At 41.2% G+C, this 24,357-nt stretch overlaps 2 protein-coding genes across 4 annotated transcripts; one reads left to right on the forward strand and one right to left on the reverse strand.

Annotated features, from left to right (window-relative positions):
• Positions 1-52: 52 nt before the first annotated feature.
• Positions 53-10,561, reverse strand: crlf1b (cytokine receptor-like factor 1b). 2 transcript variants are annotated; one of them, XM_030727951.1, is made up of 8 exons: positions 10,382-10,561; positions 7,359-7,637; positions 6,785-6,914; positions 6,405-6,577; positions 4,522-4,679; positions 3,678-3,846; positions 1,550-1,731; positions 53-733 (listed from the first exon to the last, which is right to left on the reverse strand). In XM_030727951.1, the coding sequence occupies exons 1-8, from the start codon at positions 10,437-10,439 to the stop codon at positions 710-712; spliced, it is 1,173 nt and encodes a 390-aa protein (XP_030583811.1). In that variant the 5' UTR covers positions 10,440-10,561; the 3' UTR covers positions 53-709. The 2 variants fall into 2 exon arrangements, with proteins under 2 accessions (XP_030583811.1, XP_030583812.1); XM_030727952.1 differs by having other exon boundaries at positions 1,546-1,731.
• Positions 10,562-12,826: 2,265 nt separating this feature from the next.
• tmem59l (transmembrane protein 59-like) lies at positions 12,827-24,044 on the forward strand. Of its 2 annotated transcripts, none has more exons than XM_030727861.1 (8): positions 12,827-13,120; positions 14,384-14,489; positions 15,541-15,635; positions 15,801-15,953; positions 20,593-20,698; positions 20,814-20,931; positions 21,557-21,674; positions 23,117-24,044. In XM_030727861.1, the coding sequence occupies exons 1-8, from the start codon at positions 12,956-12,958 to the stop codon at positions 23,273-23,275; spliced, it is 1,020 nt and encodes a 339-aa protein (XP_030583721.1). In that variant the 5' UTR covers positions 12,827-12,955; the 3' UTR covers positions 23,276-24,044. The 2 variants fall into 2 exon arrangements, with proteins under 2 accessions (XP_030583721.1, XP_030583722.1); XM_030727862.1 differs by having other exon boundaries at positions 20,817-20,931.
• The last annotated feature ends 313 nt before the right edge of the window (positions 24,045-24,357 follow it).

Raw genomic sequence — 24,357 nt, forward strand, 5'->3', positions numbered from 1 at the left:
GTATTATTGTTTTTTTTTAATTAAGACATATTACAAGACAAGCTTTGCTCTTAATAAATCAACTTGTACTACACTTTACATTATGCACAGAAAAAGTAGATGCTAGACAGAAAACTATCCACTTGGATTACAAAAATATAAGCAACTACAATATTTTGAGTCAATCTAGTGTACATGTTAAAAGGACTCAACCACCAAGACTTTAAACAACTGGAAAAAAAAAAAGAAACAGTATTCTGACATTTGCCCCTTCATGATGCCACAAATTCATTTAGTTCTTTGAACTGTGTGCTCATTCTAATATAATGGTGAAAATGAAAGCCGTGAACTGCCATTAAAATGTTAATTTCGCACAATATGATCTGCTTCCAGAAAAGTGTTTCTTACATTCAGTTAAAAAAAAAAAAAAAAGTTTGAACACTTTCAAGTATAAATTTGCAGTTTTTGAAGGCATTGATGTGTTATTGCAAACAGATCTAACAGACATATAAAGTTTGGACTGTGGAAGCAGCATAAAAGGCTGCATTGTCCCAGTTCAGTTATCTCCCACCTAGGCCTTTTAAAAATCAAACTCGTGAGCACAAACTGCAGCATCCCTCAGGTGGGAGTTGGACCTCTCACGCAGCAGGGACCCTCTGGACCAGTTATCTGTCAGTGTTTCTTGATGCACATCTTGAATTAAACGCCACAGTCACGCTGAGTGTGTGTCCTATGAATTATCTTCTTGTAAAATCTGAAGAGACAAAAGCAGATGGTTCTTACCAGGATAATTCAACTAGGGGGAAAAGTTAACTCCACTAATCACAATTTCTCTGACTTTCTCTTTGCTTTACCTCTTTCTCATTCACCGTGTTACCTCTTGCTGCCTCTCTCTCTCTCTCTAATCAATGGGAACCTGTCACACTTTGCGAACAAAGACATTATTCAGACGGCAGCTCATGCCCTATAAAGCACAAAAAAATCCAGGCACTGCTGAGCTAATCGAGTCAGGTAGACTGAAGGTTTCTCTGAGTTCAAGGACTGAGCATCAGAGGATGTGGCTGGAGGATCTGAACTCTTCACAAAGTCACATAAACACAGAAGATCCTGAGGCTTTGCGTGCCATTTGGCCTGAGTTATTTTTGTGAAAGGGGGATGCTCACGCCAAGAGAAAACAAAACACAAAAGGAACACATTACTGAAGGCTGTTAATTACATTTACATGTTCATTTCTCTTTGTTGTGGCTATCAGATGAAGATCAGAAGTCCACTCATTAAATATGTAATAAAATCAGAGTGCTTGACTGAGTGCATATCTACTTTTATGCTTCCACCTCTGGGCCTGTAAAGTCTTAACCGCACATTTTACCCGATCATAAAGTACAGACTGAAACTTCACAGAACCAGTTCAAGAGAAGTCTTTCCCCTTTGTGTTTGTAAAGATGCTGACCATATGATATAACAGAGGCCGGGTTGGAAATTCAGCTCAGGATGTTGATGCAGCAACTGCGTCTGCGCTTGTGAGGGCAGCACGGCGGAGACGGTGAATAGAGAGATTGTGCTTACCTACCTGCTTGCGAGATTTCTGTGATTTCTGCAGCCACACCCTCCACTGATCGTACAGTTTCATTGACATGCCGCTGCAGCCGTACGCATGCTTGCGGACCCAGCCGAAGAACTGCTTGAGTTCCCGCCGCAGGGTGGAGTTCTGCTCACCGGTCTTAGGATCACATGAGCCGCTCTGCAGCCGCTCTGGGAGAATAAAGGAGCGTGGGGGATGAAGGGGTGGGGTGGGGGGTAAAGAGACAAAGGAAGAGAGACACAGTGAAGGAAGTACGAGGGAAGATGAAAGGACAGCATCAAGGTTACAATTAGGACAAGTGTTTGTAGATGGTGAAGTGGCTGCTTGCTAGGTAAGGTGTCATTAAAGATGTGACCAACATGTTTCTGCTGCACTTCTTAAAATAGTGGAAGATGTTTTTTTGTTTAATCAGCTGCCACCTTTAAAACACACACACACACACACACACAAACAAAGCCACAATTCCCTTCCACACGGTCAACAATGATCAGCCTTCCCCCACTCTTAATAACTCTTAATAGATGCTCAAGTAGTTATGATTTTCCCTTGAATTAAAATTCACTGATTTCACTGTGCAACCATCTTTTGTTAGTTTGCATATTCATTTCCATATATGATGAAAACAGCTAAAAAAGTATGCACTAAAGATTATAATTTATGTTTTAGGGATTTTGGATGTAACGTTCAAGACATCTGCATATTATGGGATTTTGAAATGAGTGACAGATCAAGGCACTGTTGTGGCCTTTAAAAGAAAAATCTAAAAAAAAATAAAAAATAATGAATATCAGTCTGCATAGATTTATCTTTTTAAAAACATAAGCACACAGCACTGGTACAATTAAAAGTTATACATGCTTAAGTTTCTTTAATATTTGTGATGAATCGCAGAGTTTGGAGTCAGTTTTAGGTCCTTGACGTACAATCAGAGTTTAAATTCAACCAGATTTCAGAGCAAAACTACAGACACTGCCTTCTGAAGAGGTTTTGTCAAGTAAAATCATTTTGTCATTAAAATGTGAATCCAGGGCACCTGGGTGGCTTAGTGGTGAAGCCGGCAACCACATACATATGCCGCGTTGCGGTGCGGGCGGCGCAGGTTCGCGTCCCCCATTTCCTGTCTCTCTCCACTGCTAACAAAAGCCGCTGTGGCCAAAAATGCAAAAAAAAAAAAAAAAAAAAAATAGTGAATCCAAAGCCTTTACATGTTTTTGAGCCAAATCTCACAGGCGGGACCGACACTGACGGATATAAGCTGCTCTCAAACAATCGTTACTGTGAGTCCCGATCAACAGAAAGGAAAAGCTTTGGATTCACATTTTAAAATCACAAATTTATTCTACTTGCAATCAAAGACTTTAAAGTGCACCTTCCATTGTTTTGCTCCTAAACCCAATCCATTTGGTCATATAATAAAAATAAAGTTACTCTATATGCAGCTCAACGTTACAAAACTGATGATGGAATCAACTTCAGACCCGTTTCTGTTTCTAGGTTTAATGTATGGAAGTGACACTCAGTATCAGAGAGGGGGCTGCTGCCGTCTGCCACCATCAATTCTTTATTGCAAACAACAGAGCCCGATAACGACTTCCTCCTTCTGGGAAGTAAATACCACATAACCTATGTAACTCATTATCTGCTCCTCCAGCTCTCAAACCTGCTTCCACTCAAGCTTTATGGGCCCTGTGTGTGCCGCTGACAGACAACCAGCTTTTTAACTTGATCAATCTTTGAAGCTGATGACAAAAATCTATCAAATGCCCCCCCCCAGCTCTTTGCCGTTCCCTCTAATCCTCTGTTTGGAGATCCCTATCAAGGTATGTAGCCTATTGAGGTTTGGTTTCTTTTAGGTCACATGCGGTTTGGATCTCCTTGTTCAGGATGTTGAATTGGGAAGAAGGACACATTGTTCCTTTTTTGGCTTTAATTGGCAATGAAAGGTTCATTATTAGAAAAAACAGAAAGAACGGTCAAGATTTGTGGGCATCACAGATGGTTGGGGAGCATTTAAAGGCCATTTAAGCAAAGAGTCTGGAAAAAGAAAATCCAGGCCTGACGGTTTTTACTTGGAAAGCGTGTCTGCTGTATTTCATGTCGTCTGTAAAGTGCGTACCACTGCTGGGTGTGGAGGCAGCAGTCGGGTGGCTCCAGTCACTCCAGATGCCAGCCTTCCTGGAGCCAAAGATGCCCACTGGGTTACACCTCACCTGGACAAAATAGACCGTCCCAGGCTGGAGGCCTGCCAGGCGACATGATGTTAGATTACCAACATCATCCACCACCTGAGGGAGGAGTCAAAATGAGGATATAGAAAAGGGACAGTTGATCTACAGGAAAAGCAGGAAGCCATGAAACTCCTCAGCACCAGCTGAAGAGAAATACAGTGCTCAGAAAAAAATAAATAAGGTAACAATCATCACAGTATAACAAACAAAGATAAATATCAGGGATAAATATCTGTCCTGTTAGGAAGCATAAACTGCTGTGATCCAATTCACGTGTGTTGGTGCAAATGAAAATGAGGACATCTGATGTGAAAGGTGTCAAATTTGTTCTGCAACAGGGATTTCTGAGTTCAAACTGAGGCCCAGAATCATAAATGATCAGTCCTGCTGCACACGAGCCCAGATCTTAACATCTGGGACACTGAGGCAGCTGAAATCCACAGAAGAACTGTGACAAATTCTCCAGCGTACTTGAAAACTGTACCCACCAATTACCCTGAAAAACTGTGCAGCCGTACCAAGCAGTCCCGCTGCACACTCCTTCAACTGGAGATAGTGATTTGATTTTGTTTTGTTTTCTACTGACTGCTTCTTATATAAAGTTAATTAATCATTTTAAGCAGCAGGAGAAACTCATGTTCATCATTTAATGCTCGCGCATTTCCAAAGCAGCCTTGGCTACATAGAAAGTGTGTGTAGACCGGTCTGCAGGTCTTTGAATATGTGCACCACCTTCCATTCAGCGCTGTCCTCCAGTCGGTAGCGTATCTGATATTTGGCCTGAAACAGGATGTCCTTGAGCTCCGGGGGGCTGGCCCAGCGGACCGTCAGCTGGTCCTCAAGATCACCGACGCGACTGACCTGCACGTTGGCAGGAGGGTCTGTAGTCACTGCACACACAAAGTGTTGAAAGGTTTGCACGCAGCAAATTAAGAAGTACAACAGATTATTTGTCTTATACCAGGCTTTGGTCTGAGATGTCATTTTCGCTCCTCTCCCTCTAAGGCAGCTCACTTTTAAGTCAGTCTTATTCTGATTGGTTGCCTGTCATAAACAGAAGGTTTGAACATGTACATCCTCCTGCAAATTTAATATTTGCCTTGGTTTTTTTCTATAGTAATATCCCAAAAATAAAAAACAGCCATTTCTGTTTGGTTATGCTACAGTAACACTAAGGTAAAACAATTAGAGGCTGCAGCACAAACAAAATTACTGTGACCGAGCGCAATGAACTTTCAATCTTGTTATGCCAAGATGGCATTAACACAGTCTGCTATTCAGTGGGGTCAATTTGGAAGTTAAATGCAGTCTGTTTCTGATAACTGATGAAATTGGGGGAAAAAAAACAAAAAGGAGACATCGCATAAACTGACTGACTGATTTTTATTTTATTTATTTTTTTTTTTTAACTAATCCCAAGAAGGTTGCCATCACTTTTTTAAAACTGTGACTGAGTCATGTACACTGGTGTCTACATATTTTTTTGACAGCCAACTATAATAACTTTTCAAGGTGCTACAATGTTATAGGAAGAGTACTTGCTGTTATTAAAAGATAGAAAAAAAGTCCCCTTTGAACATGCTCGTTCCATTTGTTGAGAGGTTCCTAATTTGCCATGTTAATAATTAGCATGTACTACATTTAAGCAGTTCATTTTTTATACAGAAAAAAAAGAAAAAGAAAGAAAATGAGAAAGAAAATAAATTGTTTTGATGTCGTCCAGTTGCTGTGTGCGCGCTTCGGTTTAGGTCAGTCTGTACCTACTGTGAGAGCATGCTGTCCTCTCAGTCAGTTTGAAATAAAACATTTTATTTACCCCAACAAAGTAGTTCAAGGAGTAGCTCAAGTGCTTTGAAGGAGAGAAAGATGACAATAAAGAGGATGGCAGCATGAGAAAGAACACTTAAAATGTCCTGTTTAAAAAAAAAACAAAACAAAAAAAAAAAAAACTTTCCATTTGTAACCCGCTGCTTGTGACATCCTTCGCTCTCTTCACTGCAGGCGTGTGACGCTGTTGGTCAGCTGACGTATTTATTTGCTCAGCTCAAGATAAAGAGGAAAACTAAGCCAGCAGAGCTCATTGTTTCTGGTATTCTGGCAGTGCAATGCATCACACACATGGCAGTGCTCCTCCTTCGCCTCCAACCCACTCACAGCCGCCATGCTTTCTGTTCCTCTGTGTCCAACGAGGATTAATAGAGAGAGGATGCCCAGCTAGAAATAACAAAGGCTGCTTTATAAAATGTAACAGTTCGCTGAAACTATCAGATGAGAACTAGACTAATTGTCACAAATATGACAAGTACATCAGAAGGTAAATTACAGAAACCTGCAAAGCTGTCACCTGAGCGACATCTGCTTAGGCTAAACTCTCATGTTGTAAAAGTTCTTAGAGTTGCAGCCTGAGTTCATAATGCTGGTTGGACAAAGCGAACCAGAAAAACAAATCCCCTCTCCCTCACAGAAGTGTGCGAGCCATATGCAGAAGATCTGCAGACAAATCTAAAACAAGAGGGGCAAAAAATAAATAACACAAAGGAAAACAAAGAAGAAAGGAAATCTCTGTTAAATCAACCTCTAGCGTGAATGCACAACTTCAAACTTCTCTCACTCACCTACATCGAGGATGTCCAGGGTGGTGATGTCAGAGGTAGCTGAGCCAAGCTGATTGGTTGCTTCCACCCAAATCTCATATGGAGTGAAGAGGGCGATATTGCGGGGGATGTAGCAGGAGTAACGCTGGTTTCCTGTGCTGTAATTTTCACACTCCTTCTCTTTCCCGTGCCATCTGGACACAAAAACAGAGCCCGAATCTGACGCTTGCCACTGCAGAGGTAGACACAGTATTTTTAGCTGCTTGCACATGAGCAAAACTGCACCCTGCAGCCTCTGAGTGAACTATGTGCTGCAGACATGCATCACATACAGACTACCTGAGGGCTGCTGGACGAGGTGATCACCTGTGAGCTGCGACAGCAGGTCTGGGGGCGCTCACCTCAATTTGTACTTGAGGGTGTATTTGGTTGGGATGTGGGTCTCACCCTGCCCACCTAGGCTCCACTGGCAGCTCAAGTCCTTCGTGTTTCGGGAGCAACATGTTAAATTGACGGGCTTTTCAGGAGCCACTGAAGACAAAAACAAGCAATTAAAAAAAATAAATAAATAAATTTAAAAAAAAAATGAAAAACAGGATTAAAGTTATTCCTTCCTTATATTATTAATCTCTTTAAATAACTATTTAATATGATGGTTAGCATAGCCTGCACCAATGAAGATTTCTCATTAGGCACACTAATGACAGCTAACCTAAATAAGTTACAGGAGTTTGCATCTCCTGGTTCATGTTGCCTGTTTTGGGATTAATAAAAAAAAAATAGTAAGCTTGTTCTTCTAACTGGCAGATGCAGTAAGTAAATGGAAGTTCACAGTAATGGCAGTTCTGTAAAATTAATCTTGAGCCAATAAAGCTGATCATGTAAGTACTCTGATTTTATCAAGTCAACTGCAGTGTCGTGCATTGGAAAACCCATTCAGTTTTCACCACAATGACTCGAAAAGCCTCCACTTACTGCCCACGTAGAGGCAAGAACCAGCCAGGACGTGTCCATCCGCTCCGTGACACACCAGGTTGTCTCCGGACTGCTGCTGCGATCCATTGAGGCCATGAAGGGTGACACTGAGGACGCTGGAGGACACCACACTGTAGGTGCTACTGGACAGACGCACTCCGTTCAGCGTCCAGTACGAGGTGCTCGCGTGCAGGCCGAGCTCAGGGCTCAGTGTGCACGTGGCTGTCAGGCTGGAGCCAATCCGCAGAAAGGGATCCTGGGGGGAGATCACTGCCATATCTGGGTGTTGGACACAAGAAAACCTCTTAAGCCGAAACTAGTATGAAGTGTTTCATCTTATAATCTACTTTTACTTCTCACAGTGATTTATTTTTTATTAAAATATGCTCATCAAGTTCCTAAAATCCACAGTATTCTCCTCAAATTAGTTATTTTTACAGACACACTAAACCAGAAAAGTTGCAAATTCCCACATTCATGTCTGACTAATAAAATGATTCTTTAAAACTTTTTTTTTTTTTTTTTTATTGACAGTTTTCAGAAAAGCAGCCCTTTCTTCCTCCCGGCGATACATGAATTTGAAATAATTTTAAGCAGTTTACAAAAAACGCTCCTCAGAGATGAAAAATCCTTTAAACTTGCTAATGTTCTTTTTCCTAACGAGACTACATTTAAATTTGAGGGTTTTTTTTAGCTTCCCGCCAGTCATTGTTTAACTATAATTAAGTACGCTTTCTTCAGCAGCATCATGCATTTAGTCCTCGGCGGCTGTTTTTCTGAGCGTTTCTGAAACCAGCAGCGTGCCAGCAGAGCCTGAGGTGAAACTGCAGCATTTATAACAAGAAATCATTAGAGGCAAAAAATTTGGGGGCCGGCAATAAGAAAACGTATTCGAGTGAGAGAGCAAGAGAGAGAGAGAGAGAGAGGGGGAAGCAGCAGCGTCTCAGCACATATTTATGACCCAGTAATGAAGGGGATTTATGGAGCCTCAGGATCACTCAGAAAGGTCACCCCGGTTCCTTGGTAAAAATCCTTGAATGCTTTTCCATACTGCAACCCCTCTGAGGCATAAAGTTTGCCCTTATGATTGATGCCCATGAGAAACCCCTCTTCTGTGTCTTTGAATGGCACCACTGGGCTCCTTATTCACACAGACATCTGAGTTAATGTGTAGAGTTTTATGAACCATGCTGCAGGTGGGCGGCGGATAAACTTTCCAACATATGTTTCGCTTCAGTTTTTCCAATCTATGATGTAAAGAGAAAATGTTTGGGGAAGAAAACTTATGAGTGATGAGAAGACTGAAGAATCACCCGCGGGCCTCGGTGAGAGGGAATTATATTAAGCGTAATGCGAATTACGCGTACAGTAAACAACATACCTGAGAAGGCTATGTGCAGTCTTGTGATGATTCTCTGCAGTCTACTTCACAATTACATGCAACAGTGCAGATGAGCACTATTTTAATTTAACTCATCAGCTACATCACAAAGCATGTCTAATAGGCTTTGTCCTCAGTCATTTTCCTCATTATGCAGCACCTAATGATTGCATGTGGGTTCATTTTACTGCCAAAGGCTCCAATCATTTTTTTTTAAGTAGGCTGAGGACTGACGTAACCAAATGTTTCCCCCACCGCAATCAAGACTGTCAACATTAAGGTGTGTTAAAAATCTGAGACACATGGTAGACCTACAGTGCTGTGCAAAAGTCTTGAGCCACCCCTCATTCCTTTATATTTTGCTAGGAAAATGAGAAAATAGGTGCGACCATTTATTGAAACGTGCTCAAAAATGTAGTATTTGTTCAATACAATCTAACCCCCCTTTGGCAAGCTTTCTCGCAATTTCTTTGAGAATATTTCACCAGGCTTCTTGAAGGATTTGAACCAAAAGATTTCAGATTTGGATTTGTCAGTCCATTAGACCTGTTGCCACCGATTTTCAGTCCAGTTCTTGTGTAATTTGGCATGCTTCAGTCTTTTCACCGTTGATTCCGTGGCTATCTTGACAGCCATCCTTCCATGAGACCATTTCTGATGAGGCTTTATTGGTGCAAAAATGCTATTTTATGCCTGTCAGACTGCGTTAGGTTTGGCCTTTTTCATAGATTCAACAAAAGAAAAGGGATCAAATTTTATGTTTTGTGCCTGAAGATATCATTTTAAACGGGTTCTTTGCCAAGTTTTCTGTAGGCACAACATCCCATGGTTCATCCCATGAGTTAGGTGCCTTTTTTTTATGCTTGAATGATTCATAGGTCAGTGTTAAGTGGCTTAACAAACAAAACCCATTCCTCTGAAAAAGGTCAGGTACAAGGACTGGTCTGAAAACGAGTGAAAAAGCAGCCAGTGTCCAAAGAAAAACTTTGAAAGAGCTTCAGAAAGACCACTTTAAAAATATTACAAGAAAGTCTGGCTCATTGGAAGCAAAAACAGAAATAAAAACAAACAAACAAAAAACAAAACAAAACTGAGGAGTGGCTCAAGACTTTTTTTTTAATGTTGCTGAATACATTTGTCTAACATATATTTTGCCATAAAGTACAAAATAATATAACTTTTCATGTTCCTCTATGATGTTCTTTACTGCCTCATTGTGATGCTGGATTTTTTTTTTCTTTTGATTGTGAGGTATTAGTTTGATGGATTAGATATAAATACATTTATCTGATCAACAAAACTTAAAAGGAGGTTATTTTTATATTATAGGCGATCTCTTGTTCATTACGAAATCACCAATACACAATATAAGCCTGTATCCATTCCCAATTCAGCCCTGGAGACTGATGAAGGCTTTGGCTTCCTCTGAAAGACATCTTGTCAAAACGAGAGCAAGCAGCCAATGTTTAAGTGATTTCTTGCAATTTAGTGCATAATTTAAACAACAGTTTGAACATGAACTTGCCCTCTTGCGTTGGGCCACTGCTTTGCGGCCAGTTCTGCCCTCCTGACTGCGCGCTGCACCGACAGGAATGAGGTGAAATACTTTTAGGCAGCCACTCCAAAGTTTGGTGTTACTTACGTGTCGAGGAGAACAACACACGTGGAACGAGGAGGAGCACAAACATGAAGGAAATCATGGTTCTCTCCTTCTGTCCGTTTGGAGTTCCAGGAGGTGAAGTAAAGCTGGAGGAGGAAGCGCACAGCTCCGCTCTCCAAGCGACTGCTGTGCTCTTCAGTGAAACAACCAGCACGAGGTTCGCCTCCTTCAACTGCGTCCCTGCAGCAGCTCAAACACTCAGGTTCGTGCTGTTTGCTCCGCCCTCATTTTCCCACACACAGCCTCAAGCCATCAAGTATATGAAAGCTTCCAGACACACCCACACACAGAAACACACCCACAGACCTGCAGAATCAGCTAAAAAAAAAAAAAAAAAAGAAAAGAAAAAAGAGAGGTACACATTTGGCCCGAGGATACACATTTTTTCAGTGCTGTAATCATTTCTAGCCAGAAGTAGGCTGCTTCAAGTACAGCTGTCAGGTAGTGTTTTTATCAAATCATAAGCTAAAAACCCCTTACCTTTCCTGATGTCACCACTCTTGTCACGTTACATAATTTCCTGTCAATGCACTAGTGATGAAAGTTAAAGTCAAGTTATCCTAAATTGTTACATTTTTGAAGATTTGCTTACCCTAACAGTTTGTTTGATGTGTGATTTTTAAAAATTATTTCTTGTGTATAGAAATGAAACCAATCAGCCAATCATCAATCCAAATATCTGTCTGCCTGTCATTATGTGTATTTCTGAATCCTTAGAAAATTTGCTCTACATTGAAGAGTGTGCTGATTGCTCATTTTTGGCAGCAGAAGTTTAGATAAGCTACCAATTAACTGCATACAGTTTATCATATAATACTCAGTGCATCATAGGAAGCCCCCAGCAGTCTAGGCCTATTGCAACATAACTAACGGAGAGTTCATGGTGACCTGGTCCAGCCCTAATTATAAGCTTGATCAAAAAGGAAAGTTTTTAAGCCTAATCTTAAAATAGAGAGGGTGTCCAAACTGTTCCACAGAAGAGGGGCACGAAAGCTGAAAGCTCTGCCACCCATTCTACTCTTAAGTATCCTGGGAACCACAAGTAAGCCAGCAGTCTGAGAGCAAAGTGCTCTATTGGGGTGACACGGTAATATGAGGGGACTGATGATTCAAGACCTTTTTATGTATGAAGAAGGATTTGAAATTAAATTCTGGATTTAACAGGGCGTCAGTGAAAAGAAGCCAACATGGGAGAACTATGCTCTCTCTTTCCAGTCCCTGCCAGTGCTGTCACTGCAGCATTTTGGATCAGCTGAGGGCTTTTCAGGACAGCCTGATAGTAATGAATTACAACAACCCAGCCTAGAAGTAAAATAATGGAATCTCGTTTAATCCAGATATTATTTCATAAAACATATTTTAAAAAAAACATCTCCAACATAGATATTTTTTTAAATGAAAAATGTTCTTAAAAATACTACTTTTGCATTCTCACAGTTATGGTGACTGACACTATGTGAGGATGATAAAAAAAAAAATACCAAAATTAATTTGTGCATGAAACTAAAAACACAATCACTGTTATACTGACTAATATTCAGAGAATAATAATAAAAAAAAACAAGTCTGCAGGTGAGTCTCTTAACCCTTAAACTAAAAAAATGGAGCGTTGCTCAGGTCGGGGTGAATATTATGAATATTAAAAAAGAAAAAAGGGACACTATTATTACCCACATGCATCACCCAAAGCATGATGGATAGATTTCCTACAGCCAGAGACAGATGAGTAGCTCAATTCACTTTCACCAACCCCGCAATCTGTTTCATTACATTAAGATTTTACACATAGATAGCCATCAGTACTAAATGAATCATTTTTAGATACAAAAACCAAACAGAAATACATGAGTAAGTTTTACAATAGCAGGAGAGTGTTATACATTCAAAATAAGAGTCAAAAACATGACGTAGAGTACATCTTTTAGCCTTCTTTTCACTTGTGTTTCAACTTCAGTTTCTTTATTCTATGTGTATAACACTCCTATAACCAGCATCTTATTCAGTTATTGCTTTTTAAAAGGAAGTTACAGAGTGCATCACGTAACCTGTGCAACAATGACAAAAAAAAAAAAAAAAAAAAGCCACAATCGATGTGTTATAACTCCGAGGTTCTTCTTCGGTGAGTTTTTACGTTATTGGCTTTCTGGGTCATTTCTCCTTATATGTGATATAATGTTCCCACATCAGAAGCTGTACTTCCGTTTGATAATTGTAACAACGAGCGGGAACAAACTGTCGGTGAGACCATCCATACAGTCCGATCCTTACCAACTATCTCTGCTACATTTTTATGAATGTATCAACTGCCACGTTATGCACTGCAGCAAAGGCTGCTCTGCAGATTGTGTAAGTGTTTGAGGGGGGCCGGCGCGTGCGTGATGATGATGATGATTATGCGCGTGACGCCACAAGCAGAGGCAGATCAGCGGAGCAGCAGACAGGACCCGGGCTGAAGCAGCAGCAGCAGCAGCAGCATCCGTGCCAGCAGCGCTATCACAAAGGGACATCAGTGCTGGTTTGAAGCTCGACTCTCCGCTGCTCTCTTTAGGATTTGAGATGCTTTGGCTCGGCGGCAGGATGTGCGGACTCTCGGCCCTGCTCTCGGTGCTTCTTGCTGGGCTTGCGGCGGCGTCTTCCGATCTGTTTGACAACCAACTGGGCGACATCAATTACTGCAAAAAGCAATGCCAGATCACCATCAAAAACAAAAGCCCCGCTAAAGTAAGTTAACCCCGTGCGCTCTATTGTAGGCTCTGCAGAATGCAGAAAGCGCAATATCGGCAGCGAACAGACAGCTAAATCCCACTGTTGTGCATTTCAGCAGCAAAATGCAAACTAACACAGAAGCTTACAATCGACATCAGAAGTCAAATGTAAACAAACGAAAATGTAATAAATCTTGAAATAAGCATGTTTAGATTTGTGCGCAATGACGGGCACCACTCTGACTTAGATTTTTCGCTGCATCCTCCGGGATGCTACGGCGCACACTTAGGCCGAAAAATGGATGCAGCTTATTTTCGTCTGCATCTTAAAGGCCAGTCCAAGAAGTCAACTGGATTCGTCTCTAGCTCGTCTCTAGATGTAAGTTCAGGCAGTAAACTGCGCCAATATCCGACCATCTCTAATCCGCTGTTAAGGTTAGGCGTAGTGGAGCAGTGAGACGTTGGTGAACCATGAAACATTTAACAACAGTTTACGCAGCATCCTCCGGCGCAGACAAGGCCAGGCTGAAGGGGATCAGGACTGAGATGGTGGTGATTCTTTTTTAAAATTTTTTGTGAGTTTCTTTGGTTCCGAGTCTTGCCTAGATTTCAAGTCCTCCTCCTCCTCCCCTTCTCTCTTTTGCTGTCTTCAGGTGTGGTTCAGACACCCTGCAGGGCAGCAGGGGCAGAGCTGCAAAGCACAGTCACCTGGTTTGAAGTCTGTGATCAAAACCTCTGCATGAATGTCGAGATTTGTGCCATCATACTAGACAGTTACTTTAGAGATGTTGCGTAAGCATTCACCTTCAAACTATGAGGCAGCTTTTCGCGGTTTGGGATAAACACCCTTTCTTCTCCCTCTGAATCAACGTGGAAACGCAGTAAAGATGATGAAACGCTCAAGGCTGTAATAAACCGGTCGCTGTCAGAAAATCTCTTTGTCTCTCCTGTTCCCAGGGAGGCCACCAGAGGACGCTGTTTCTTTATTTTGCAGAGAAAATAAAGAGAAAGCTGCAGTAATGTGCATCTTCCGCTCTCACTACCACATTATCCAGCAAAAGTTTTTATGGAACTCGTTCATTACCATCGGTTTTCTTGGGCAGTAATTAAAAGCATCTTATAAACTGTTTATGTCAGGCTATAATAACAGCTGCACCGTGTCATTAAGAGATGCCTTAGCCCATCTATGTCATACTTCCTAACAAGGTTATCTAGAGTTTATCCAAGACTAGAGGAGACAACTCTAATTTTGCCCCCCCCATCTCTGTCCCACTGCTAGGACTCCATAATGAATGCCTGTCACCGTGGCTGTCGCCTCTACTCCATCTGCCAGTTTGTCAATGGCAATGCCGGCTTTAATACCAGCAGGGAGGAGTGTCAGGGAGGTGAGTCAGTGTGTCAAGCTGTCCATTGGACTGTTTGTTTGAATGAGTTTGGTGATATTACAGTGTAAAGCTGAAGCAGCTGAGCCCTAAGCTGTGCCAAATCTATCTATCTATCTATCACTGGATTTTTACAATTTTAGTAGATTTTTCAGCTTTGATTTTTCATTTTTTGAAGAGAAAACAGTTTGAAAAAAGGTTCAAACTTCCACTAGTAACTGGCATTATATGGTAAAATGAAACATATAATATAATATTTTAAACAAAGCAAAGTTTTGGGATATATATATATATATAAGTTATTAGTTTGTTTACATGTACAGAACTAGGAAAACATAGTTTAAACCCAAAGACAAGACAAAAGTGGAAATTTGTTACCTAGTGTAATCCTGAACAGAGCTGAACACGCCACGGCGTGGTTATGAGGGCAAAAGCCACCACAGTAATCAACAGGGGAGTGCTGGATGTTTATACACGACAACGCAAGGCAAGGGTTTCACTGCGAAACAAACAATACGCAGCACAATCGTTCTTTTATCTCGACTTTTTGTTTTCATAATTGTCGAAAAACACATTTTGAATCGAAAACAAAATTTGGAGAGCAACGTCAAAGAGTTGAACACGAATGCTCTGGTAAACATTGCAGTGATTTCTGAAAGCTGGCAGACTCAGCTTTTTCCAGAGGTGGAGTGGGGGTGGGGTGGGGATTTGGGGGTTGAGGGGTTGACGCTGTTCCCTCTGTTTGAACTGCTTTATTGAAAATCAATAATGTGATTTGCTGTCCAGATTCCCGTTACCTCCTGCTTCAGTAACAGGAATGTGGAGTGAGTCGTCTCTCTGCATCTCTCTTGCATCTTCATCTTTCTTCCCACAAAAAGAACCTTTATCTGTTTTCTTGCTTCTTCTCTGCTGCCCAGCTGACTGTAGTCCTTCTTGCCCACTCTCTTTTATGCCCATCCTTTCTCTTTTAACCCCTTCATCTGCATTTTTTTAAAATCAACAAATATATTCTGTCATGCCTCACTACTGACCCCCATCCCCTCCTCCCTCACAGCATGCCAGGAGGCATATATTAAACTGTTGGAGCAGGAGGCCTGCAGCACCGGCTGTGCCAGCCAACCTTCTGAACCTGAGATCAAGAGAAGGAAGGTGAGGCACACACAGACGTGCACAGCTAATAAGTGCCAGTTTGACTTAGCTTTTCTGAATATTAATATCTTTGTTAAAAACACAAGTGCATGCACATACTGAAGCACAAGTAACCATGGTCAATTTTGTCCCTCATAACAAAGTGCCCTGCTCTCTCTTCTGCAGCTGAGGGCCATGACTCTCCGCCCCAAGCCACCCTCTGTGATGGAGGCTGTATCCAGCTGGTGCAATGATATTGTTAGCTCTGCTCAGAGCTTCATTTCTTCCACCTGGACCTTCTACCTGCAGGCCGATGATGGCAAGGTTGTGGTTTTCCAGGTAGGACCAGCTGACACTCGGAGACAGGGTATGCCATAGACTGTATATAAAGGATGGATATAGTGTTTTAACAAGACAACAGCAGGATGGATCTGACTAAGAAAAGGAGTGATTATAGCATCCTCATACAGTCACAGCTTACCAATCACAAGATAGGGCCATCTGACAGAACACTAATTAGGACCATAATTTACTAAATAAATATCATGGTTGAAATTACTGAGACTCAAAACTAGCGATGGACCGCATGAACTCATCAGGAAAGTGTTTACTAAGGTCATAGATCCCGTAGAGTTCTGTACAGTCTGACTTCTTTTTGCAAAAGTAGGAGATATCACCTGCTGGCTGTTAGAAAGAAACCAGGTTGAAGGTTGGTTATGGAGGATACCCTGAACATATTGTAATGTAAATGTAGAGACAAAGTTTTAAATTAAAGAAAATCTTCTTGTTATGAGGCAACAATGCAAGCATTTACACAAAATCATCAAAAAGGTGGTCTTTGGGAATCCTCTTTCTGTGTTCATCAACTCTTCAGTCCATTCCAAAAATACCAAATAAGAGGAAACAGAGAATATTTTAGTTTGCACACAGTAAATGGTCTGCACTCTGCAAAATCTTGGCTAACTTGCAGAGTACATATATATATAGCATTCAACCCACTGGTGGTGAAAAAATATAAAATGACAGTGATTTTACGCATCATATGTTTTTAATTGGAGGTTAAAACAAGCCAGCAGACCCTTATAGATTATTGTTTGAGCTAACCTCTGCTTCCTTCCTGTTAAGACTGTGAAATGTATCCTCTGGTATACGATTCTCAAGAGCCTGCGCCCCTGCCAGCAGATCTCACAGCTTATTTTAGAGTCAGTGCATCTGTGAAGGTTGAGTGGGCAAGGGCACACAGCGGGGTGGAGAAAAGGTGGCTGAATTCAGAAAGCCAGAGCCAAATTTCTTCTCACAGGGCTTTAATTGTTTATAAATTTCCTTTTAAATTATGTCACTTCCCTCACTGCCATGCATATTTGATAACCACCTCGGGATGGAAACTCATTCTCAGAGAGAACAGACTATCCTGAAGAATAAGGTTTTAGATGTGACAAAGAAAATACTCATGGGTAATTTTTGGAATTTGACAAGTGTTTTTGCATTGGCAGCTGAGGTCATGTGTGTATGTGATGACCTTGGCTGACTTGAAAAAAATCCTTTTGTTATGCAGCACTGTGTATCTTTAGATGCAGATTTGGATTCAGATCCAGCATTTATTACTTTTTCTGATATTGAAAAGAGTAAATTCAGATGTTTGTGTATCTCTGGCAGTGAATGCCATTTTTTTGTTAAAGTCAACACAGTAAACCAACTCGACATTAAACCTAAAATAAGACTGGGTCTGTCTAACCACCAGACTACCCAAACATATCCTCCAAAATCAAAAACCATCTCTGCCAAGTGTTTTCCTGTTTGTATAAGTGACTTCAATGGCAGTTATAGCTGCATAATTAAAGGCTTCTGTGGGAAATGATAGCATTTATGTACTCTAACGCATACACACAAAGGCTTCTGTATAACACAGAACTATCTGTTATGCTGAAATTCACTATTAGTTATAAAAATGTGTGTGCATGCTGGGCTGTAATTCTCCAGCTCATATATAGGGATGCAGCAAGCACAGAATATGAAATTACCAACATTTCTTTTGGACTTGCTGATGGATGTTTGCTCTTTATGGCAGTGACATGCAGACTGAAACAGCAGGGGGAAACCAGCAGGCTCCAAGAGGCAGTGAGAAAACTATCAGGCCTGTGTTTAGTGGGCAGCTGGCAAACCGCCACCAACTTTGACAGATTGACTCTCTGAGTGTTGAAACAACAGAAAAAGTCCAACTAAGGATTGGAACGGGGGGGGCAGCCCAGCGCTGCCTGAAATACAAATGACATGGCTATCCATTATAAGCTGACTATATGCAGCGAGCTTATGTGTGTCTTTCTGTGACATCATGCTGTGAGGATAATAATATGAACAAGCATCATAAAAAAATGAGCATGAAGCTACCAGAAACCAGTTAGTGGCAGTGAGCAAATCACTTTTAGGTCACAACTATTAGTTTTCCCCCACTGAAGGGAAACTAAAACAAACTAGTAATTTTAAGGAAATGCTTGCAAAGGACAGCCTTTGTACCCTTTCTCACCACCACCTTGTTGTTTCGACAGCTCAGCCCACGATAAGGTGGCAGGAGAAGAGTGTTTGAAACAAAAGTGAATCGATTAAGTACCTCTTCCAACTGAGCTGTGGTTTGTGAGAAAGATGGCCTGCAAAACAAATTAAACTCGGTGTACGGTGAATACAAAGAGGAGGCACTGCTCCGTTTCTTACTGCATTAGTCACTATGCCCGAATGAATTTTAAAGAAAAAGCCTGAACAGAACACAAAGAACTGGTGATATAACAGTGTCTGAAGGAAGTCTGACTCAGACTTATTTTTCTACAATTACCTATATTATTTAATTGCACACAAGCTGCACACATACTGTATGCCAGCGGTTGTTAAACTATGGGGTGGCCCCCAGTGGTGGGCAAATGCAGAAGTGTTGCACAGAGAGTGTGGATTGTGTGTGTGTGTGGGGGGGTCTAGGTTCAGGTAGATTTGATCCGCTGTAAGTGAGTCATCCGCACTTAGATGCGCATTTTCAAAACAAACAGTGACAACAGACAGCAGATAATCTTAATACAAAATAATAGAGAAATAAATAATTATAGAAAATCCACACTGTATCATGTAATGGCTGCTTTATTTTACAGAAACAAAGCTATTTTCATACCTTGTCATTCTGCACTTTAGCACTACATGTCTTTTAGAAACTAAAACAAAGGGTGTGAGCAATCAAGTAAAAAAAAAAAAAAGCAGAGATACCCAGACCTTCCTCTCTCTGACCACCTCCTATAGCTCATTTGAGGGGACAGTGAGGCGTTCCCAAGCCAGCCAAGAGATATAATCTTTCGTTTGTCCTACGTCTGCCCTGGGTCTCCCTCCCAGTTAGACATCCCCAAAATACTTCAACTGGCTCTTTTCAATGTGGAGGAGCAGCAGCTCTGCTCTGTTCCCCTCCCTGATGACTGATCTCCTCACCCTAATATACCGAATAGTTTTTCCTAAACCTTACTTTAAACTTATACAGAAATGTATGAGTAATCAAGCTTAATATGATCTGCCATTAAATTTTCTAAAAATTATATCCAAAACAGCAATAACAGGCTGTGCCCAGGGCCCCACTCAGCCAAAAAAGGAGTAAGCTCAAGCACCTTTTTGCATTCACTCTCATAATGCATGACAGATGCAGATCTCTGCTCGCTTCAGTCTGCAGCAAATGAGAGTCATCGCTCTCACATCTGCCTTACTTTTTCCATAAAATTTAAACTGGTTCTGCATGTGGTTTCAATGCACTCCATCAGAAAGCATTGCTGTCTAGGAGTAATAAACCCAAGTGTGAAATAAACTCTTTCATTTAGAGGATTTTAAGTGTTTTGGAAAACAAACTGTTGGCCATGTTTCCAAAGTGACTGCAGTCTGTCGCAGTGCTTTGTTATTCTGGACAAGTGATTGAAATCATTTACTAGTTAAGAGATCGCTCATTTCCTAAATAAAGTAATGAACAAACTGAGAATGAATCCCCATTATAGTGTTAGACACGGTAAGAGGTTTCAAATCCCACTGAACCGGTTAAGTATCAGAATCGATAAATAACTGGGAGGATGACACTCCACTGGGATATATTGTACTGTTCTAAGTAGGTGTGCGAGAGTGTGTTGTTGCTGAGGCCAGCAATGGTATTGTTACAACTGACTACAGCTGCTGTTATAGTGGAGGGTGGGTCAGCAGTGGGGAGGCAAAATCCTCTTTTAATGAGTTCTCCCGGGGAACCAAAAAACACTGTGCACATAATGAAACACACAACAGTGCAGTGGTAACAGCAGGCTCTCTATGTGGTTTTAAAAACCATTTTTCAGCGATGGTGTCCCACTAAAAGGGGTTTTAGTAAACTTATTTGGGTGACTGAGAAAAATAAACTGAGACATATTGAACTGCTGGGGGAATAAGAAGGATGGTAATGACTGCGTACAGGTTTTGCATAATGTTAAGTACTGAAAATTAGAAGAAAACACAGTTATCATTTTGCTAGAGGCCCCAGTATGAATTAGTGAACTTTTACTGAACAGAAGAGAAAGATTCAGTCCAAAAAGACTCTCTCATTACTCTGAGAACCTCACCGTGGCCTGCGTGATTAATAGGGTGTGGGTTTGTAGACTGTACCTTCACCCGATGGCTCAAGGCACTCTTAAAGGGCTGAAATGTCCTTGAATGCAATTTCACATCATCCCTTCCATCTCCAGGGCTGTAGGTTTGTATCAATTAGATAAGAATCTCAAATCTTTGTATGAAGGAGCGAAAAGAAAAGCAGGTGTTTTGTGTCCAAAGTTAAAATCCACACCAATATTAACTTAATGTTAAAAGCTTTCATTATTATTCTGACCTCAAGGTGACTATCAGCTGGGTGTATTATGTGGTGTTTCTGTCTGTTTGCTCTGACTTTTCCCACCACTTATTTTTATTTGGAGCTCCTCTGCTGTTGTTTTCCTCTCCTCAGAGCCAGCCAGAGATGGAGTACTCTCTGCCTGAGCTGCAGGCCCCTCGATCCAGTGTGGCTGACAAACCCTGGCCTCAGGTCCACTCCCACACCCAGAGACCCCACGGTTAGACCATAATGCACCCACACTCTGCACGCTTGTACTGTGCATGTATGCCTCTGCAATATTCTATTTATAGTTGTCTCCGCTAATAACTGATGTGTATTTTTTTTTTTTGTAGCAGGTGTGAGGGGACACGGAGAAAAAGGAGCACCCAAAGCTGCAGCTAAAGGGAAACACCCCCTCCAGCACACAGAGGACCCCGCGGTTGAACATGACTTCCTTGGCTGCATGTCAAGGTGAGCTGAATATACACTTACACTGTGGAAAATTAAGAATTAAATGACTTAAGCAGAGTGCTTATCATAAATTGTGCTTTATGTTGCTATGAATATTTGTATCTAAAGCAAAGCACGAATGGTCCTTGCGGTTACAGTTTAATGACAGCATAAATACACTTGAAGCTTATTTGATAGAGCTAATCTAACACAGTTAACAGAGCTACAATATCACTGTAGTATTTGGCAGCGGAAACGTTTTCAGATTCATCCACACATTTTACTGCCTGACCTTGCAGTGATATCGTAACTGACAAAGACAGACGTATACATGCTATTTCAACTCAAGAATCTAAATATAGTACCATACACTGATGTGACCTGTAGATAATTTATACTCAAATAAATTCAAAGTAATATATTCAGTAAATGAGTTACAGCATGCAAAAATACCTTGTTGATCCTTTGATTACATTAAAGAGATGCTATTTAAGTCTGTGGAACATTTGCAGTGCATTTATTTATAATTTGGCTAGCTCTGCTTGATAATGACTTGATGATCACCTTCTTAGTATTTCTAGCCCGCCTCATTCTCACTCCCCGTCTCTTGCCTTCTTTGCTCTCTCCCTGCTTGTTCATTCTGCAGACGTTCAGGCCTTCCGCGGTGGATTTTAGCTGCTTGTCTCTTCCTGTCTATCATGGTGATGTTGTGGCTCAGCTGTGCCAGCCTCGTTACTGCACCGGAGCAGCATATCAAGACACAGGTATGCATTTGGAAAAGAAATGACTCAATATTAAATGGCGAATTCACCTGCTCTGCCTGAGTGGGCAGTGCACCTGTGTTTTCTAATCTTAGCGCTGCCTCCTTAAGGACATCTTCAAAGAAACACAGACCTGTGCAAAAAAAAAAAAAAAAAGAATACTTCTATGCTGAATCTTGCATTCATTCCAGGAAGGCAGAATAAAGATTGCTTTAATATCTGATTCTTATCAGCATTTCCCATCCACAATAGCTAACATGCCATATTCTGCTCTTTCCTTTTAGCTGATTAAATCCCTTAGTAGCCATGTGAGGGAAGAGTTTGAAAATAAAAAGGCAACTAGACTTCTTTATGTTTTTGAAGATGTTTCACCTCTTATCCAAGAGGCTTTCTGTGTATTTCTGCACCTAAAGGATAAAGGACACTCTTTCGAGGATGCCAATGTTCACATTTTGGTCCGGGAAGACAGATGGTTTGAAAGATGAGTAAAAGAGGCTATCTGTGTCCACTGAGAACCGCCACCATTGAACAGAGGTTGTTGCTTATGACACCAGCTGTCAGCCACCTACAATGAAGTCTTGAGATCCCTTCCCAAGCACCTCAACCCCCATTCACACCTTACTTCAGGTGGCCTCAGTAGGTTACATGATAGGGTGGGGCAAGGTCTCACAGTGGTTTCACCTGAAACCCCTGGTGGTAATGACCCACACTGTTTTTTCACACCTTGGCTCATGTGATGATGCACATGATTAATAGTGGGTCAACAACCACCTCCACAGGGACAACCCCCATTAGGGTTTAAATCCCTGAGACTCTTTTGGTTTTAGAACTAAGCCTCTTAGATAAGTCCAGTTGCCTTTTTTTTTTTTTTTTCAAGCTCTTGAGACTACATGACCTGAATGATTGAGAACCTACACAGACATGTGAGGGTGTACTTCATCTACAGTCTGTCACATGAATCATGCTTATGCCTTGTTACACATTGGCCATATATTGTTCATTATCTTGTTAAAACATGCTACCAGGCTGCAGCTGAATAATCACACATGTCTTGTGCACTCTGGTGCGTGTCACTTTGCTTTGTTACTGTTTATTTCAATATGCCACACGATTTTTGAAATGCCGCACACAGTAGAAATCATCATGAGTTGTTTCAACAGATCCATGAAAAAAAAAAACATGATACAGATAAAACTCCTGTCTCCTCTTTACACCACTGATGCTGTGTGGTCCTGTCAAACCTCAAAGACGTGTGCATTCTCTTCCTTGCAAGAGGTCTGAAAAAGGGACTTTTAAATTACAGCGGTACACAAACCTATTACTAGAACTGTCAGGTTATACACCAGTATGATATTTTTACTATATTCTATTGTAGGTGAACTTCTGCTCTTAACCCCCCCCCCCCCCCCCCCCCTTTTTTTTTTAACTCTTTGTATCTTTTTTAGCTGAGTATCAATGGAGATAAAGAGTTTCTGGAAAATGCCCACAAGGTCAACCCATACCACCTGAGTCCCGTGATCGCTGTCACCGTAAAACAATCAGAGGAGATCCAGGAAGCAGGGCCACTGCCAGTGAAGGTTGACCTCAACAAGACGTGCGTTTAGGTTAGACCAGCGGGTGAGCTGCTGTCTCGTTCCAGTGGGTAACTAAACTCTGTGGCCCGTCGGTGAAAAGGGGGTGAAACAAACACATCACGATGCTTACTCAGTCAGCAGAATTTTTAAAAGCATATTCTTAAGAGCATGGCACCCTCCATCTTTTAAAGTGATCTTACAGAAACATCTAGCTTGTGTCAGTCAGTTGGGGTTTTTTTTCTCTGTCACCTACACCTGTCGTGCATTTCGTTACCTTGTACAATCCAAGTTTCTTCAAGTGAGATTGTCCCTAATGGTTAGCCTGCACATTGCTTATTGATGAGCCCTGGTTCTTGTCTCAGATCCACACGCGAGACAAGCAGAGAGGGGACGGACTACAGCTGAGAGCTTTCATATCATTCGTCATGTCAAGTGTGGACAAGATGACAAACACAGAGATTCAATTTTCCACGTTGTCATAGAGTTTGGATTAATTAATGGCTTGCTCATAGCAAAGGGATAAAACATTCAGAGAGGAAAGGAGCAAACAGCTTATGATCCGTTTACTTAACCAGCACCGTGAGCTGTGCAGAACTGGCCTCCACATTGAGATTCGTGTCTTCTCTCTTGACAATATAAAACAGTTCTGAGGTGAGTGACCCTCACCAAGTTCAGAGATACAAAAATAATACATTGTCTCTTTTGTCAACTCATTCCTGTGTCTTTTTTTTTTTTGGATGTTTTGTTTTTTTAAGCAACTGGAATTGAATCTTAAACTGGAACAAAAAAAAAAAAAAAATCAGGCCTTAATTTATTTTCTCCTCTTTATGTTCAGAGTCATCAACATGAGTTACCTGTTAGTGTTTTTGAAGTACCATGTACAGTCATCATACAAATGTAATTACTCTGTATGTAAAATATTGTAACATCAGGTAGAGAGACATAAAGATGGAAGATTCCACCTATTGCTATATTATTAATAATACTATTATTATGATGATGATAATTATAATATTATTGCTCTTATATCACTTCAAGAGTTCTTAGCTGTTATATGTGCCATGTGCTTTCTAATAGCTGACTATTTTGTATGTCCTAGGAGCACATATCGA

The sequence above is a fragment of the Archocentrus centrarchus genome, chromosome 4 (genome assembly GCF_007364275.1).
Source record: "Archocentrus centrarchus isolate MPI-CPG fArcCen1 chromosome 4, fArcCen1, whole genome shotgun sequence".
Classification (NCBI taxonomy): Eukaryota; Metazoa; Chordata; class Actinopteri; order Cichliformes; family Cichlidae; genus Archocentrus; species Archocentrus centrarchus.